The sequence below is a fragment of the Macaca fascicularis genome, chromosome 7 (assembly GCF_037993035.2).
Source record: "Macaca fascicularis isolate 582-1 chromosome 7, T2T-MFA8v1.1".
NCBI classification, from domain to species: domain Eukaryota; kingdom Metazoa; phylum Chordata; class Mammalia; order Primates; family Cercopithecidae; genus Macaca; species Macaca fascicularis.
The window spans coordinates 163,265,819-163,285,404 of NC_088381.1; the positions used below are offsets into that span (position 1 = coordinate 163,265,819).

The following is a 19,586-nucleotide window of genomic DNA, read 5'->3' on the forward strand; positions in this document are numbered from 1 at the left end:
AAATGTTTACTGAAATGAACTAACTCAGCAGAATTGTTAAGTTCACTGTGTGCCTGGATAAGCTGTGAATTCTCATGTGTATTCCCCCGTAGATGTAAACAGACTGTTCTGCAATGATGCACCATGTTCTAGGAACCAGGATGACTTTCTCCAGATATTATTTCTGGCTCAATCTTTTCCCATCTGCAGTTTCTGACCTCAGCATTGGGGAGATCTGTGTCAGATTTGCTCAATTTTAGCTGTGGCTTTGACTCAGTCAAATACCGTATGTTTTAGTTGATTTCTAACTCTGACTACAGATTAAGAGCTCAGGGCGAATGAAAGCCCCAATGCCTAGTATTTCAAAATACAGTGACAGGCCAGGAAAATTGAATTGCAAAATAATAATCACTCCTTTTTTTTTTTTTTTTTTTTTTTGCTTAAAACAACAAAAATGTGTTATGTTACGGTTCTGGACATCAGAAATCCAAAACAGGCCTCAATGGACTAAAATCAAGGTATTGGCAGGGCCAGATCCCTTTCTTTTGATTTTGTTTAAATTTTTAATTGACAAATAATCATTATATATATTTATGGAGTATAATGTGATATTTTAAAACATGTATACGTTGTAAAATGATCAAATCTGAGAACTCAATACATTCGTCTCCTCAAATATTTATCATTTCTTCGTAATGAAACCAGTTAAAATCTTCTCTTTTAGACATTTTGAAATACACAGTATATTATTCTTTCTTTCTTTTTTGTAGAGATGGGGTCTCGCTTTGTTGCCCAGGCTGGTCTTTAACTCCTGGGCTCAAGCAATCCTCCCGCTTCAGCCTCCCAAAATGTTGGGATTATAGATGTGAGTCACTGGTTACATTATGATTAACTATAGTCATCTTGCTGTGCAATAGAAACACCAGAACTGATTCCTCCTATGTAATCGTAACTTTATACCCATTGATCAAGTCACCATTATTTGCTAAACATCCACCATTGTTCCAGGCACAGTACTAGGTACTTCACATAACTGTTTATTCTTCACATAACCCCGAAATGTGGGTCATAGTTCCATTTTACAGATGACACACATTCAATAGATACACATTCGATACAGATGTGTATCAGAGAGGTCAAGTCGCCAGCCTGAGGTCACACAGCTCCAAGTGGAGAACTGGCAGTCCAGCCCAGGAATTCCTACTTCCAAAGCACCCTGTAAGGCGTCCATATGTGGTGCAGGGACAGGCAGGAAACACACACACAGGTGGGGGCCAGGATGAAAGCCCCGGCATGGAGGATCCTGGGAAGCTCTTCTGTACAAAACGGAGCCCCAGTTTCAGCTGCACGTTGTAAGGGAACCAAGAGCCTGAACTTTGGAAACACAGAGGGGCCAAACCCCAGCTCTGTGCGTGGTAGCTGAGTGACTATGGAGAGGTCTTTAAGCCTCTTTGAGATGCTTATTTTCGTTTATAAAAGAGGATCATGATACTGAGCCATGCTGGATTGCAGGAATGGCAGGCAGCCCAGAGACACAGGGGCAAGGCAGCCAGCTAGAAAAGCAGCTCCCCTCTCCTGCAAGCATCCTTTAACCCTTTATGCTTTCTTTTTTTCTGTCTGGTACTCATAACTACCCGAAGTTATGTTTTTGCTGACTTATAACTGTTTCCTTTACTAGAACAAACCTCCACAAGGCCAGGGACCTCAGCCATCTAGTTTATTTCTGAGTCCCCTAAGCCAGGGGCAAGGGTTCAGTCAATTACTAAAGGATTCAAGAAAAGGCTGTCATTGCTGTCATTATTATCAGCTCGCGGTTGTGCATGGGCTGGGTGGGAGTTCAACAGGGCCAGGACAATTTCTAAAAGGTCTGATTCTGTGCCCAAAAAAACTCTGTCACCAAGTATAATCTGGAATTCTGAAAATAAAAAGTCAGGCTTTTCTTTTCTTTTGAGACAGAGTCTCGCTCTGTTGCCCAGGTTGGAGTGCAGTGGCGTGATCTCGGCTCACTGCAAGCTCTGCCTCTCCATTTCACGCCATTCTCCTGCCTCAGCCTCCCGAGTAGCTGGGATTACAGGCGCCTGCCACCACAGGCTAATTTTTTATATTTTCCGTAGAGACGGGGTTTCACCGTGTTAGCCAGGATGGTCTCAATCTCCTGACCTCATGATCCGCCCGCCTTGGCCTCCCAAAGTAAGGCAGGCTTTTCAATGATCATTGTCTTTTATGATTTTTAACACTGATAAAAATCTGGTAGATGCTAACATGTTCCATCTGACATCTAAAAAAATCAAGAAGCAGATCCATTTTATAAGTAAGCATCTTTTATAATCTTAATAAAGTTCGTCATGGGAAGAGGTTTGTGAGAGGCGTCACTTTCCATCCTGCTTTGAAACTTAACGCATGTTACATATAAATAGTTCCACCCTTATTTGAGGTTTTGCTTTCTGAGGTTTCAGTCACCCATGGTCAACTGTGGTCTGAAAATCTTAAATGGAAAATTCCAGAAATAAACAATTCCTAAGTTTCAAATGGCGTGCTGTTCTGAGTAGTGGGATGAAATCTCTCACCATCCTTCTCTGTCCTGCCTGGGACTTGACTCGTTCCTTTGTCTAGCGTATCTACGCCATCTATGCTACCCATCCATCACTCACTCAGTAGCTGTCTGGATGATCAGAGATCAGCCGTCATGATATCAAAGGGCTTGTGTTCACATAACCCTTATTTTACTTAATAATGGCCCCAAACTGCAAAAGTAATGATGTTGGCCCATGGTTATAATTGTTCTATGTAACTATTAGTTGTTGTTAATCTCTTTCTGTGCCTAAGTTATTAAACTTTATCGTAGGTACGTATGTATAGGAAAAAAATGAAAAAATGGTATATATAGGGTTCGGTACTATCCAAGGTTTCAAGCATTGACTGGGGGTCTTGAACTGTATCCCCTGCATATGAGGGGGGACTGCTATCATTCTGAAATTAAAATGTGGTAAGGCCGTGCTCAAGGGACTTGGGAGCAACTGGCGATTTTGACTGCTACTTATACAGAGCAACGCTGCCCACGTCCCTGCTTTGTCTGATGGCCAGCAGATGGAAATGTATGGTGTCTGAATTAAAGGTAAGAAAAGCAAACATACGGCTTCCAACTCTGGAAAACGTTCTAGAAACTGTGCCACGTAAGTCACGATAGACTGCTCATCCGGTGTGTCAACCATGATGTCTGTCGAGAGAGACACAGGAATTAGCAGGAGATACAAACACACACGCTTTCAATAGTATTCCCGGATGCCTGATGGGGAAGAATCCCAAAGATCATTGAGGGTTTTTTCTCTTTATTTGCCACTTGAGGAACTTTAGGCTCAAAGAGGGTGAATCACTTGACTGAAATCTCACAGCTGGCTGAAGAACAGAGAAGCAAGGATATAGAATCTAGGGCTTCTTATTCCCCAAATTCTGTCCCTTCTTCCTTGCTGTTTTAGTCCCTTCCACAGCGAGCAGCCAGCTCACTGCTGGTTCCATGGGCAAGGATGGTGAACCAGGCAGCCTACATATGGTACAGGGAGTCCTACGTTAGCCTAACCCACGTGGAAGGCAACTTCACAGAGACAGCCAAACCATTTAAACAGGCATGGACTCTTCTCCCGTGTCATTCTGCTAATGAAACCTGGTCCTTAAGGAAATAATCTGGGATGCACATCGAGCTTTATTTAGTAAGATGTTCACTGTGGTGTTGTTACATATAAAAGGAAATATTTCAGAAACAACCTAAATGTCTACCAGTAGTGAAAGAGCTAAGTACATTTTTTTTTTTTTTTGGAGACAGTCTGGCTCTGTCACCCAGGCCAGAGTACAGTGGCACGATCTCGGCTCACTGTAACCTCCGCCTCCTGGGCTCAAGCGATTCTCCTGCCTCAGCCTCCTGAGTAGCTGGGATTACAGACTGTGCTACCATGCCCAGCTCATTTTTGTATTATTAGTAGAGATGGGGTTTCACTATGTTGGCCAGGCTGGTCTCGAACTCCTGACCTCAGGTGATCCACCCGCCTCGGCCTCCCAAAGTGCTGGGATTACATGCGTGAGCCACACCTGGCCACTAAGTACATTTGACTATGCCCACTAGATGAACTATTATGCAGCCAATAAAAATATATAAAAATATATTGTAGCAGTATGTAAAATACTTATGACATAATGTTAAATAAAAAAGCACAAAATTATACATACAGTAAATGATACCAATTATGTAAAAATACAATTAGAGGCATATAAAATATTGGAAAAATATCCATATGATCTGAGTGGTAGAAATACAGGAGACAAAATCTTCATTAGATTTTTCTGTATTTTTCAGATTTTCTACATGGGACGGCAAGTGGTACATTTGTAAAAAAAAATTATTAGAAAGAAAGAGAGAACCACTGCTACCTTCTGGCTCCAGGAGCCTGGGGATGTGCAGGGCATCCTGTGCGATGCTGAAGGCCTTCTCCAGATTTTCTCGTGTGGAATTTTCCAGGGCCTGTTTCATGTCCACTAGGCTGGGGTCAATGGCCTTAATCACGGCCAGGAAAGCCAGCCCACTCCTCCAGCTGCCCGCAAAGTCCTGCACCGCCACGCCATACCTGAAAGACACACAGCAGCGGCAGCCGGGTTGCTGGTTAGGAAACAGACTCAAAGGAACAAGGTCAGCACGCAGCAGCCACGTGGGTTTCTGAGTGGGGCAGAGCCGCCGACCTCGCCAGGTGAAGATGCCTTGGTCCCTGAGCATGGGAGAGCTGCCCTGAACCACTCACATTTCCATTTCCAGCCAAATGGAGTAGGACGGTATACATCGAACAAAGAGGCAAAACAGGACCCTGGATTCCCCAATTCCCAGACACATAAAGGACCAACTGTATAGACCATTCCTTGTATCGGTGACATTGAAAACATAACAAGGACATGCTGGGCCATAAAAATGGAACCGGAAAGACACAAGTTTGTGCCTCAGCTGTCCACTGTGCTTCTAGTGCCATGGCCTTGGGCAAGTCAATGAGCTCTCTGAGCCTCAAACTCCACACAGTGAACTTGCTGGGGCTTCTGTGGGGAAAGTCAAGCCTGGCCCCAGAAGAATGGCCATGTCATAGGGTCAACCTAATATGCAACGTTGGGAGCCCAAGAAAGCCACTCACTAAATGACAGCTACTATTATCAGTAACAGAAATAAAAGCATCATTGTAAAAGTGGGGGCAGAGAGCTTTCATTCTATTTTGTAAAATGGAGGCTGCCTCAATTTTTAAAAGTACAAGTGAAGGACAAAAGAGGAGAGAATCCTACCAGGCACTAATTTCCTTTAGAATCCATCCTGTGACTCCACCAATCCCTCAACCGTGGTCAATGAACTCTCTTAAAACAACAACAACAACAACAACAACAAAATCCCAAGCACCTTTTTATTTAGAAATTATTTAAGACCTAAAAGAAATTGCAAACACAGTACAGAGAGTCCCTGTTCTTTCCCTAGCTTCCTCCAGTGACAGCATCTTATGCTACCAGGGTATGTTATCCAAACCAGAACACCAACATTGGTCCAAGATAATTAAGCTATAGACTGCATCTGAATTTCACATTTTCACAGGTGTTAATTTTCATGGGGGTGGTGTACAGATTAATGTAACCACCACAACAGAGAAACAGAACTGTCCCATCACCCCAAGACACTTCCTCTCCCTTACAGTCACATCCTCCTTCTACCCTAACCCCTGACAATGAACCCTTTTTTGGTTGGTTTGTATGTAAACAACATTTAATGGTGGTTCACATTTGTCAGTTTCAATCTACCCCGTGTGATCTCTCCATCAAAACTCTAAAGGTCCAGCCTCTCTTCCCTCTTTTATTTCCACACACAGGGGAGAAAGGAATCAACATTAGTGACACGCTTAATATGGGCTGGCACCGTGCAAGGTGCTCTTTCATGGATTTCATGGATTTTGCCTAATTGTCCTGGAAGGCAGTGAGTGATAGGATACCATTTGCAGTTGGGGCTTGGAAAAGTAAATGATTTATCAGATCTCAACCAGTCTGCATGTTGAGGAGCTGGGGCAGCCCCAAGCTGGTTAGGTTCCCACCACACTGGTCTGGCATGTGTGCCCATGGCCCGGGGGCTGTGGGCCTGCTACTGGTAAAAAGGCCTGATACGAAACTGCTCAAATCACTCTGCCGCTGGCGTGGGGTGACTCAGGGCTGGAACTTGGCTCCAGTTCCCGTCTCGATTTTGGAAGATCCGACCTAACTTTGAGTATGTTACAGCCTTTATTATTACTATCTTTAAAGTAGGTACAGACTCTGGAAGACACCCTGAAGCTTAAATGCATACAAGTCATTAGAATCCAAGAGACATGCCTGTTTTGGGAGACAACATGATGAAAGTCCCTCTGATCTGTATTCAAATCTTCTCATCAGCTTTATGCAAACCAAACATTCTGCCAACTGCATTTTGTGTGTACTGCAAAACCCAAAAAATGCAGTGCTTCCTGTTCTGATATTTATTTATTTATTTATTTTTGAGATGCAGTCTCGCTCTGTCACCCAGGCTGGAGTGCAGTGGCGCAATCTCAGCTCACCGCAAGCTCTGCCTCCCGGGTTCACGCCATTCTCCTGCCTCAGCCTCCCGAGTAGCTAGGACTACAGGTGCCCGTCACCACGCCCGGCTAATTTTTTGTATTTTTAGTAGAGACAGGGTTTCACCGTGTTAGCCAGCATGGTCTTGATCTCCTGACCTGGTGATACACTTGCCTCAGCCTCCCAAAGTGCTAGGATTACAGGTGTGAGCCACCGCGACTGTCCCCCTTGTTCTGATATTCTATATGAAGCAATGGGCACATACATAACTGGCACCTTAATACATACTAGTTCTCCTTTCTTCTGCCTGAAAGCAGCTAGTTAAATGAAGTGGCGCTGGGGAGAGGGGCTGCAGCTTACTTTCTCGTTTTCCTCTGCACCCACGCCAACAGGGCTTTGATGGCCTTCCTCTGGTCTTTCACGGATATTGCCACGCTCCTCTCTGCAGTGGGTGTGGGTGGGAAGGATGAGTCTGAGTCTGTGCCCCCTGAGCCAGGGGACAAGCTGGAAGATGGAGAGTTTCTGCTGAGGTTGCCTGTGAGCTCCTTAATCTGGAAGGAAAATGACATTTCAGACCCCAGCAACAGACCCACCCTCTCAGCAACAGACCCACCTTGTCTGGCGGGTGGCCACATGAACCGTGGCTGGAGGGAACAGCTCATGCAGAATTGGTTCTCTGAATGCCGAGAAACCTTTTCTGATGGCTGTGGCAGGGGACAGGCAGTACTTGCGATGGCGTGTCCATTTCCTGTGGCTTGTGGTGCCCGTAATTACACTATACAGGGAAGACTATCTTTTCCTGGAGTCTTTGCAGCTCCAGCCAGCACTTCGTACCAGGTCTTCCTGACTCAACTCGACCACCCCTTTCCTCTCACTGCCCATCACTCCCAGACTTCACGGAGCTCTTTCAAGCCCCACTGCCTCTGCTCATCCTGCCCTTGCTGCCTCCATGTCCCTTCCCTCCGTGAACTCCTCTCATGAGGACTTCTGTAAGATATGCCGAACCCTAGGCTCTACACCAGAGCTGTTAGAATCAGAATCTGTTTCAATACCACCCTTAGGCAATTCACACACACAGTAGGTTAAGTCTAACTTAGTTTGAAGGATAAGTAGGAAATCTAGCGTACTCCTACTCATCCTTCAAAACCCAGCTCTAGTGTCACTTCTTCCAGCAAGTTTTCCTTACTCCACTCCCCCATCTGAGCTAGCTGCCCCTGCTTGGAGCTCTGGCATCACCTTCTGCCATATAGGATTGACTCGTCTGTGATCCCAAAGGGTCATGAGGGCAGGGTCTTTTACTTTCAGCACCTGGCACCTTGGAGAAACTCAATAGACATTTGTTAAATAAATAAATGAAGCCCTAGGGCGGTGGATTTAAGTTCTTGACTTTTACTACATCTTCAGGATGTTTCCAGAATCTCTGAGGAAGTTTAATAACAGATAGCAGTAATTGAAGCACACATATAACACATGGTGGCTGCGGCTTCTTATTTCTTCTTCTTCTTTTTTTTTTTCTTTTTTTTTTTTTTTTTTTTGAGACAGGATCTCATTCTGTTGCCCAGGCTGGAGTGCAGTGGCATGATCATGTCTCACTATAGCCTTGAACTCTCAGGCTCAAGTAATCCTCCAAACTCAGCCTTCCAAGTAGCTGGGACTACAGGCACACACCACTATGCCTGGCTAATTTTATTTTTTGTAGAGATGGTGTCTTGCTCTGTTTCCAGGGCTGATGTTGAACTCCTGGGCTCAAGTGACCCTGCCGCCATGGCCTCCCAAAGTTCTGGGATTGCAGGCATGAGCCACTGTGCCTGGCCCACATGGCTTCTTTTGATGCTCACCACCTATTATGACCACTGCTCCCATTTCACAGACACAGAAACTGAGGCTCAGAGAGAGAGAGTCTTTTTTTTTTTTTAAGTTCAGGGTTCACCCAGAACAGGAACTACTGTCTCCAGACCTTGTTTGTGCTCATGCTTCTCTGAAATGCAGGCATTGAGCCAAAATCCCAAGCAAATCATGCCTAGGTGGATCACTTTCACTCTTGGGAGGGTAATCGAACAGTGAACCACGAGTTTCTATTCCAAAAGTGAGTGGGCTCTAGAAAACGAGATACCAGCTCTCTCCTGACAGGGAAATGAACTTCAGCACAGTTTAAAATGTTATCTTCTGATGGGTTGATGGGTGCAGCAAACCACCATGGCATGTGTATACCTATGTAGCAAACCTGCACGTTCTGCACATGTACCCCGGAACTTAAAGTTTAATAATAAAAAATAAAATAAAAATAAAATGTCATCTTCTTACTCCAATCACAGATCCAGTTCTTCCTCTATAAAATCTGCATTTCCAATTAGAGGCTGAAGTTGCAAAGAACGGAACAATAAGGTCTCGCCTGTTATTCTTCTTCCTCAGGCATCTTTAGTACAAGCTCTTTAATCATCTCTAAGGAACACTGAGTGATTTCAGCAAAGTAACTCTACCAAGTTCCATTTTTGGTCAGGAGTATTTCCCTAGTTCTTGCAACACTTTAGAACAAAGTCATTTTTTGAAGTAAATATTTAACTCTTCCAGTCACAAGAGGATGGCTATTCTCTTCTAGAGAACTCACACCACTTTTAAAATCACAGGGACTGTAGCAACCAGATGCTTCTGGTGCTTTTTCAGTGAGTAGAAAAGATAAAATCTGCCATAAACTAAGCTTCACTGCCTCCTTCGATCTGGCCCCTCTCTTCTGCGGCGCTCAGCAGACAAGATCATGATTGTGTGTTTTGGAAAGGAAATGATCTTACCTGGAAGAAGAGGATTATGTTCCATATCAGCCCAAGAACCAAAGAAGGGTTGCCATCTGCTATTTCTGCTGCATCGATGCTAACCAGTTTTACCTGGAGGGAAGCAATTTATGAACTTAAAGGGGGGTGTCCAGGGAGGATAACACATGTTATTTTCTGGTTCTCTGTGTGTGTGTGTTTGTTTGCATAAGCCTGTTTTTCTTACTTACCCTGCCATTCTCAAAGACACTCAGCATGCAAAAGTGTATTTAATTAACACATACATAGCACTTACCATGTGTAGCCTCTATTCTAAACTCCTTACAAATATGAACTCATTTTATACTCACAATAAACCTATGATGTAGGTGTATTAGTCCGTTCTCACATTGCTGCAAAGATACTACCTGAGACTGAGTAATTTATCAAAGGAAAGGGGTTTAATGGACTCCCCACATGGTTGGAGAAGCCTCACACTCATGGCGGAGGGTGAAGGGGAAGCAAGACACATCTCACATGGCGGCAGGCAAGAGAACGTGTGCAGGGGAACTCCCCTTTATAAAACCATCAGATCTCAGGAGACTTATTCACTATTATGAGAACAGCATAGGGAAGACCTGCTCCCCTGATTCAATGACCTCCCACCAGGTCTCTCCCACGACACTAGGGAATTATGGGAGCTACAATTCAAGGTGAGATTTAGGTGGGGACACAGCCAGACCATATCAGTAGGTACTTCTATTGTCCCTCCAGTTCAGGTGAGGGAATTTCAGAGAGGTGAAATATAACATGCCCAGCATCACACAGCTGGTAAGGTTTCAGTCATTCTTTTCCAAGAGAGACGGAAAATGTCCGGTAGGTCTGTCTGCTACACAAACACCACCACACCTGGATTTAGCATGTCCTTGGAACAAATACAGAGCACCGACACGCACAATCATGGATGGTGGGTGGGTGAGTTGACTGCTAATTAGAGATAGTATACTGGGATAAGGTTTATACCCAGGGTTTCTGCACCATTAGAAAATATCCCACTGATGAGTTGAAATGTGCCTCTTGCAGAAACACTTAGCTAAGGTCTTATCTATGTATTTAACTATGTTCTGACCACAGAATGATGCTCTTGGTAAATCCCTGAGGCCAACCTGGCATCTGGACCAGCAGCATCTGCATCACTTGGGACCCCTGTGTTAGAAATGCTCATTCTCCCCTATGCCTACAGAATCAAAAACTCTGTGGGTGGGCCCAGAAATCTGCATTTCAACAAGTGCACCAGGTGATTCCAGCGCATGTTCGGGTTTGAGGATCACTGCCCTAAGTCATCAGTTCATTCCACAAACAAAATCTAAGCACTGGACACAGATTGGGGCTCTGCAGATCTCTCTAAAAAGGGCCAGAGAGTAAATATTTAAGCCTTTGCAGGCAACACTGGTGTTTGTCACATTTTTTTCTTCTTTCTTAACAACGTTAATAAAGCAAAAGTCATTCTTCAGGAGAAAGAGAGGAGAAATAAAGTCAAGATACACTATCAGGTCCACACTGCAAAATTCTGCCTGGCAGACTGGGGAAAGAGAACCTGAAAAAAGCATCTCATACAAAACCTTTTTCTTTTTCCTCTATTTCTTTTCTCTCTCTCTTCCCCTCAAGGCTTCTTAACCTGTCTGACATGGGTCTCTGATCCTGAGTTCGTCATGGGTTTCCGACAACACCAATCAGTTAGGCCTGGGCTTGCCTAATTGAGGGAGAGTTCTGGGTTCCCTGGCTGCAGCCTGTTTTGAGGGCAGATGCCAAGAATATAATTCAGACAACACAGGCTCATCACTGGCAGGTCGGAGGCCAGGAAGGAAGCTGTCAATACTGTGAATAACACAGTCGATCAAATTCAGGTTCAATACTGCGTCCACATTCATCACGAGCACACGTCCTGCATGATGGATCACCCATGAGAACTCGCCTGCTCCTCTCCTAAGCCTCTGCTCTGACAGCTCCTTCTGTTTCTGTGGCTTTACTGAGCACATTCCAGTCCAGGGGAACCAAAGCTGCTAGTCAACTTGATCACCCCGACCTTCCCTTTCACCTGGGGGAAGCCCAAATGGCAAGTGACAGCTGTGGCCCTCTAAGCTGAGGTTTCAAAGTGAGGAGATAGAGCTGCCTCATAGGGATGCCATAAACACTATGGTGCACCATCCCAACAGGGGAAGGGCAGGGCTGAGCAGGGAGCCGCTGGCTCTTGGGAGGGCCATTTAGAGAACAAAACCCTCCTGAGGTGCCTAGTTCCCTCAGAGAACTGGGCTGAGGGAAAGCAGTGATTGCAGGCGGTACAAGGTCCCAGAGAGCAGATATTTCCAAAGACTGTGGCTTGGGTGCCCGGCCGCCATTTTGTTTTTGGTGGTGAATAAAAAAGTTAACAGCCAGACTTCAGTTAAGAGCTTCAGGGACAATGTTTTCCTCCTCTTGTTCCTCCTAACTCAGCTGGTTTTGCCAGACTGAAAACAAGCGGGACCAACTGGTTTATGGAAATATCCCCTCTCCCTCCTGGGAGAAGGTGGGATCACACCTAGTTACCACATGGATCGGGTGATAACTCAGGGGCCTGCTGAGTGATAACAGCCATCCCGAGAATGGAGAGTGCTTTTCACAGGTCAGTTCCTTTAGTGTTCACAATATGCCCATTTCAGAGATGAGGAAGCTCAGGCTTAGAGAAGTTGAATAACTTGCAAGTCACAGAGCTGGTCCTGCGGGGCAGCCCATCTCTGACATGGGCATAAAACTGTGCTCTGAGGCGCGATGAAACGTCCTCCCTGCTGAGCCACCCCTAACCGCGTGTGAAGAACGTGGAGCAGAGTTCCAGGCACAGAAAAAGCTCATTGGAGTCTAGAAAGTTACATCAAGATAGGGAGAATTTTATACTTTTTTCCCCCCTGGCTCATTTAGCCCCCCTCTTCCCCTTTCTCTCCCATATTCTAAGTTCCAAGAGAAAGTTTTACACTTGGACATGCTCGCCATACTCTTATTCAAGGGAATGAAGGAGAAAACGCGAACTAAGTTATAAATATCTGAGCCAGTCAGCCGCTCTGCCTTTCCACGACTGAACGTCCATCAGAGTTTTAATCCTGATGGCTGCAAAGTGGGTGGGCATGGAGTCAGGGACTGCGTTCCCAACGGAGGGGTCATCTGAGTGATTTCTGTGAAATTTAAGCTTAGTTTAATCTGACCATTTTAGATCAGTCCCCATCTCACGCTTCTCTTGCGACCAGCACTGAACTTCAAATGACATCCTTTTCCTAACAGGACAAGCTCGTGTTAGCAGGATGTGCTTCAAACACTTACATTGCTATCTTCCAAAAACTTAAGTGCTTTCGCTATGTTGTTCAACCGAAAAATGCGATGCGACGAGGATTTGTATTCATGCAGCTATAAAACAGAACAGAACAAAACAAGCACATTAAACCTACGCAGGCACTTCACAATGCCCAGCGGTGCCGCTCGGTATGCTTTGCTTTTTTTCACATCAATTTCAAGAAAAAGCTCACAACTAAAACCCACCTGGAATGCATCCAAACTCACACAGGTGCCTCTCAGGACATACAAATGTGACATCAGAGAGCTCTCAAAGGTCAGTCTTATTTACAGTACTTGGGATTTAACTCACTGAAGTTGGTGAGTTAGGGGGAACCGAAGTGGGTCAACAAGGGACAAATTTGTCAATTTTTTCTCTGGGACCCAGCTCCTGGCTTGTTAGATTCCTCCCTTCTCCTGAGACCCTCGTTAATATGTTCGCTTCCCTGAACTGCTGCTTGTGTTAGGACAGGGAGCATTGGCTGCCAGCATCACTGCTCAGCTGCTAAATCATCCAGCCAAGGTCCTCCCCAGTGGCGGCAGATGTTTCTGTTTTCTAGCCAAGAGTTTTGTGGACAGTTATCCCAGGTCGAAAGAGAGAAAGAGGCAGAGAGACGTCTGCGGAAGCTAAAACTCTGACAACATTAGCTCTACATACCAGGAATGCCATCACAGCCAACTCACCTTGAACTGAAACTCATGGATGCTCCTCCAGGTTGGGGGAAGATTGCATTACAAGGCAAACCAGTGGGTCAGTTCTACCAGGTGTGAAGTGCCAGGCCACGCTCATGGGGAAGTGGAGGACTGTTCTTGGCTGGGCTCCAGAATCAAAGACTCCCCATGGAGGCCCACCAAGGACACAGTAGCTGGTGACCAGGGCTCTGGCAATAAAGTGGGGAGCCTGCACTGCTGGGAGCATAAGCAAGGGACTAGAAGGTACTTTTTCAGGAAGTCCTTTGGGGACCCTGCTCATGGTGAGATCCTCTAAGAAACCAAATACTGTGGAGAATTTATCACATAATATTGCATAGCCCTCTGCGGGCGCTGCTAATAGGTATCTTGTGTTTTGCCACTGGGAAAGCAAAGGTGGGAGGGTTAAGAGGTCTGATAAGATACCAGCTACATTATATCTGAGAAGAGAAGCAGGGACTCTTGACTTTAGACCTACAGTTAAGGACAGACCCAGGACATTCTGTGCTGGCTGAGCTATGGTTTGGTAGAGTCGTGACCCCATTGCTGCACCTTTGTGTTAGGTACAATGGGTTGCCAAGGCCAAATCAAACACTGGACTCTGGAACAGGCTTTCTCAACCCTGACACTTCTACCATTCTAGGCTGGATCAGTTTGCCCCCTCATGGAACATTTCATCATGTCTGGGAGCTTGTTAGCTGTCACACATGGGGGTGATACTGTTATTTACCAGTTAGATACTAAATGTCCTGTAATGCACAGGACATCTTCCCACAACAAGAAACTATCTGACCCAAATGTCAACAGTGCCAAGGCTGAGAAACTCTGCTGTCTGTGAAGAGAACAAGGGCCAATCTGCACACAGCAGACGGATGCAACACGGAGAAGTCTGGCTAATGTCCAAAGTGGAATGAACGTCCATTCCAGCTGGCTCAACTTCAATCATACTTAAAAGAATGTTCTAGAAGCCAGCAGTTCTAGTTTTAGCCTTAGGGTGGTTGATAAAAGGCCTTTTTCTTCCAATTTTTCCAATTCTTAGCAATCCTTTTAGTTTATATAATGGCTGGCTGGCTAAATTTTAACTGTTTAGTTCTAAACTTAAGCCTTAACAGACTCACAGAAAACACTAGCCATTTATTTTCTAAAATACATTGACTTAAAAAAAAAGTACTAGTTCGTTCCACATGATTATATGGCTCGTAGGCACTAATAAAAAGAGTCACCGCTTCAGAGTTTCTTAGTGTAGGGTATGTCCAGGTATTTGTGTTGAAAAGAAAACCTCAACAGTGTTTTCCTTTGCATTTTCTTTCTTTCTGACCCTTCTGTAACATACGTACCAGATTCCGCCCAGACAGGACTTCTAACAAAGCCATTAGGATTTTGCCATCTTGTATATCGACGAATAAATCTTTAACTTCTAGAGGTGGGTTGCACTTTGAAAGAGAAGGGAAGAAAGTAGCCAATTAGCAACCTGTGTATCCACAAAGCTATTTTCAGAGATGCAGCTTTCTGCTCAAGAGAAAACTTCCAAACATCCAGCTCTGTTTACAGGTAGAAACGCCCATCCAAGGAGGTAGCAGGCCCATCCCCCTGGAGGTGACACCCGGGCAGCAGGGCACAGCCACTTGGCAGGAAGGCTGCAGAGAAGATTCACCAACAGGCGGTTGATCAAACAGTGACCCTTGGGGGCCCTTCAAACCGAAGATCTCAGATCCCAAGTTTAGATCACATCCACATGCTTAAGGGCAGAAAGAAATGGCATATCTTGACCATATCCTTCTGTAGAATAAAACAATTCTATGAGGGCTCATGTGAAATTACCTAGTGCAAGCCCTTCATTTTATTTTATTTATTCATTTGTTTTTTTGTTTTTTTGTTTTCTTTGAGACAGAGTCACGCTCTGTCACCCAGGCTTAGGAGTGCAGTGGCACAATTTCAGCTCACTGCAACTTCTGCCTCCCGGGTTCAGGTGATTCTCCTGCCTCAGCCTCCCGAGGAGCTGGGATTACAGGCACCTGCCACCATGCCCAGCTAATTTTTGTAGTTTTAGTAGAGACGGGGTTTCACCGTGTTGGCCAGGCTGGTCTCCAATTCCTGACCTCAGGTGATCTGCCCACCTCGGCCTCCCAAAGTGCTGGGATTACAGGCATGAGCCACTGCGCCTGGCCGCCCTTCACTTTAGACTGGGAAAAACAAGTTCAAAGAGGATGAGTGATAGTCGCAGCATTTGGTCAAGCTAGCGGTTCGGTATTGTCCTGTTTCCTGTATCCAGCCACAAGGGCCGAACGCCAGCGCACCCTAGATCCACATGGCAATGACAAGACCCTGGCCAGTTACTCTCCAGGCTTCAGTCCGGTGTCAGTCGGGCTCCTCCATCTCCAAGACTGCTTTAGTCTTCAAAAGTGTGCCCTCCTGAGGTGCCCGTCATTGCTTCACCAAGATTTAGACCAAATTTGGTGGTGGTGGGACCCTTACCAGGGGAAGCCAGGAAAGGGGGCTGGTGTGTGAGAACTGGCTAGGAGGGCGTGCGGCTGGCAGGCAGGATGCAAAGGGAAGGATCCTTTCCTCACCCCACGTGTGTAGGCTGACTAGGAACTCAAAGGTTCAGAGGTCGATTTACATGTCTATATGTATGTATATGTGTATTTATATGTTTAGGTACAAAAGCAATTCAAGCTCATTATTACAAATCAAACTCATTAAAGTTGTACCAAAAAAAAAAAAAAAACCAAAAAAACAGCTGCATGCTACTCCTCTATTCCTCCACAAAATCCAACTTCCTGAGATAAATCAACATTGCACCTCTCACATGAGCCAATGAGAAGCAAGGCCATTAGACACACCTGCGTTCAAAGCCAAGTTCTACCTTGACAGCAACTTGGCCTTGGGCATGTTCTTTAACCTCCCTGGGCCTAACCTGACCTTGCACACTTGCACAAAGACAGTGTATTTGTCTGCAATGTCAGGTGAGGAATCTGGCCCTTGTCAGAGGGCTGGGCTGGAATGCAGTGAGATCATGCAGGTAGGGAGCCTGGCACAGCACCCACCTGCCCAGCCCAGTACCACCTGCTGACTGCTAAGTGGCTTCCTGCCTGCAGAGCCTTGGATGCCCTCCTCAGGAAGACATTTCATTCAGAAGGCGTATGCCTTGTGGCCATCAGTGGAAGGGAGATGTCCTCAGTTGGCGGCCCCTTCGTAGTGAACGGCTCTTGAAACACCTTCTCTCTGCCCCACTCGCTCATTTTCTGGGTTCCCTGGGTCAGTAAACAGAAGCCCCAGCCTCAGTTCCCATAGACTACTTCCTTCTCCCTAAGGGAAAACGCAATTCCCTAAACAGGATCTGGAGTGTGGAGGGGGGCCTGGGAAGGAAAACAGACAGAAGTGCCCTGGGCTTTCCTCTCTGGGCCTAGACCTGGAAGGGGTCTGCTGTCCAGGTGGTATCCACTAGGAGCTTGGCTGGACATGGCCGAAAGAACTGGCTGGAACTTGTGGGTTAGATGCTCCAGTGCGAGGATTTGCAAACTCTGTTCCCTGGAACCTTAGACTTCAGCAGAGCAGCTTTCGGATATCCTATGGGAGGGAGGGGGGTGGAGGAGGCAGCTGATCCCACTACACCCGCTTTAATCAGAGAGGCTCAGCTCTTACTGGCCTGTACAGTCAGCCCTCAGTATCTATACGGGATCGGTTCCAGGACTTCCCTCGGGTACCAACATCTGCAGATGCTCAAGTCCCTGATATATAATAGTAAAGCATTTGTATATAATCTATGCACATCCTCCCATATATACTTAAAATCACCTCTAGATTACTTATAATGCCTAATCCAGTGTAAATGTGATATAAATAGTTGTTATACTCTATTGTTTAGGGAGTAATGACAAGAAGCAACTCTGTACACATGCAGTACAGATGCAGCTTTTTTTTCTGAATATTTTTTATGTGCTGTTGGTTGAACCCACAGATGTGGAACCCCAGAGACGGAAGGATGACTACATTTATGGTTCTAGGTAACGCTTTGCCTGAAGAAAGATTTCTACTGTCTAAACAAGCTTGATAATAACTCCTCTTAATCGCAACAGAATCTCTGGGAGCAGGGTCCAGAAACTTGCATTTTTCTTCTTCTTCTAGCATCTTCTTCTTCTTTTTTTTTTTTTTGAGATGATATCTTGCTCTGTGGCCCAGGCTGGAGTGCAGTGGCATGATCACAGTTCACTGCAGTCTCAAACCCTCAGCTCAGGTGATCCTCCCATCCCAGCCTCTTAAATAGTTGGAACTACAGGCATGTGCCATCACGTCCGGTTAATTTTTAAAACTCTTTGTAGAGATGGAGTCTCTCTGTGTTGCCCAGCCTGGTCTCAAATTCCTGGGCTCATGTGATATCCTCCTGCCTTGGCCTCCCAAAGGGCTGGGATTACAAGCATGAGCCACCATGCCCAGCCGAAACCTGATTCTTAATAAGCTCCCACCCCAGCATGAATTCCCTGTTTACCTTTTTGTAGTGGGGGCTTTGGCAAGGTTAGAGCACCTGGTCTGGGTGCTCTCTCTGCTCCTGGGTACAGAGGAAGGCTGGGCACTCACATGGGAGACAGGATTAATGGGGCGTGGAGCTCCTGAGGCCAATGGGAGGGTGGTAGCCATAACCAGCCAGAGACCCAGGGGCAGGAAACAGCGGAACTGCGGCCCAGCCACCCTTTCCCTGTGGGAAAGCCTCCTTCCCGTGGCAGCCATGGAGGGCCTGTGTTTCATTTTTTATGGAGGAAGGTGGCATTTCCTTACCCTTTATACGAGTCCCTTTACCCCCAGTTAGTCAAAATACAGGGCAATTCCACCCGCAGGTGCATAGAAAAAGGCTTCGCTTCAAGGGCAACAGTGACTTTGAACCAAAAGGCAAATTATTTTCTTTGCAAACTGCTGCAGCTCCTTGGGCACATTCCACCCTGAGCATGACGGGATCAGGTTACTGAGGCTCTTACGGAAATGTTATTCCTGCTAATGCGAGGCAGAAAACGCGAGACCCGAACAAAATACCCCCTGATAAATGGACTAACAAAATTTCCAGTTACCAGCCCTGGCCGTGGCCAAGCCTTACTTCTGAGTTAAACCTGAAGAATAATTTCCATTGACAGTTCCTGTAAGAGCCTCAGCAGCAGCAGCAAACAAGGCCTTGGCCGGAGTCCATCCTGTGAGATGGCAGGGGGAGAAATTGAACCCGCGCCAGGGAAAACACTCCTTGGGCCCCAAACGCTCCGTGGGCTTCATGAGATCGGTATGGCCGAATAAACAGCACCCCCAGGGCTTTCTTCATGATCTAACTCCTTCGGTAAATTAAGGAATTTTTCCAGAAGCCAGAGACTCAGTAAATATTTCTGACAGCCTTCAAATTGCAGTTAAGCCCAATTCACCAAGGAGTTCCTGGGTTTCCTTTACATGAAAGCTTGTTCTTGAAAGTCTCAAGGTTGGAAACATGGCTGTTAATTTTGCCCTGTTTATTAGACATCAGTTTCAGGTGCTATCTGATTTATCTTCAGAGTGGGCGCTACCCACCTGCCCTGAGACAGGGGCAGGAACTTGGCCAGGGAGAAAATCCTTGATATGATAAATGCGAACAGAGGTTCATTTGGGGCGGTGAGTGGGTGCGGGGATATTCGCCACATGACCCTCTGTACTTTTCTGTATTTATTTATTTTAATTTTAAAAAAAGAGAGAAAGAAATACTCCATGGCTCTAGTGTGTCCCCAGCAGGAATTTCCAGCTACCCTGACACACATCAGGCATTAATTTAAGAGCTCAGTGATCTCAGGTTTGGGGACCAGTTTTCCTTTTTTTCCCCCCCAAAATAACACTTCACTTCAGCAGCATTGCCGAAAATGTGCCAATAATCAAAACAACTGGCAGATGATTCATAAGCTTCATGTGCGACACAATCTTTCACCTGTAGAGTTCAGGATGCTCCAGGTGAAGTGGTGGCACTGCGTCACACGTTCTACACGTGGGGAGTAGAGGTGTGGGTGGCCGAATGCCTGCCTGGACAACATCCTAGATCTAAAGGTAAACTATGTGAATTAGAAGTGTGGTCAATAGCTCCCCTTCCTAAAAGCCACATTTATTTTCTCTGCTTTCTAATCATTTCAGTGATTTCCTCTGAGACCCTTTCTTTTGTGTTAACCATAAGGGCAGTCAATAGTTACTCTCGAACCTTTTGTTTTGTTTTGTTTT

General features: G+C 45.8%; 1 protein-coding gene across 2 annotated transcripts in view; it reads right to left on the bottom strand.

The window, feature by feature from the left end:
* CLMN (calmin) overlaps positions 1-19,586 on the bottom strand; it is a 136,180-nt gene that overhangs the window by 19,063 nt on the left and 97,531 nt on the right. For both annotated transcript variants that reach the window (XM_045396927.3, XM_065549326.2), the window contains exons 3-8: positions 14,708-14,803; positions 12,672-12,755; positions 9,363-9,455; positions 6,934-7,124; positions 4,402-4,595; positions 3,114-3,196 (exon numbers count right to left, since the gene is read on the bottom strand). In XM_045396927.3, the coding sequence (XP_045252862.2) occupies positions 3,114-3,196; positions 4,402-4,595; positions 6,934-7,124; positions 9,363-9,455; positions 12,672-12,755; positions 14,708-14,803 (741 nt within the window). The remainder of the gene's footprint in view (positions 1-3,113; positions 3,197-4,401; positions 4,596-6,933; positions 7,125-9,362; positions 9,456-12,671; positions 12,756-14,707; positions 14,804-19,586) is intronic.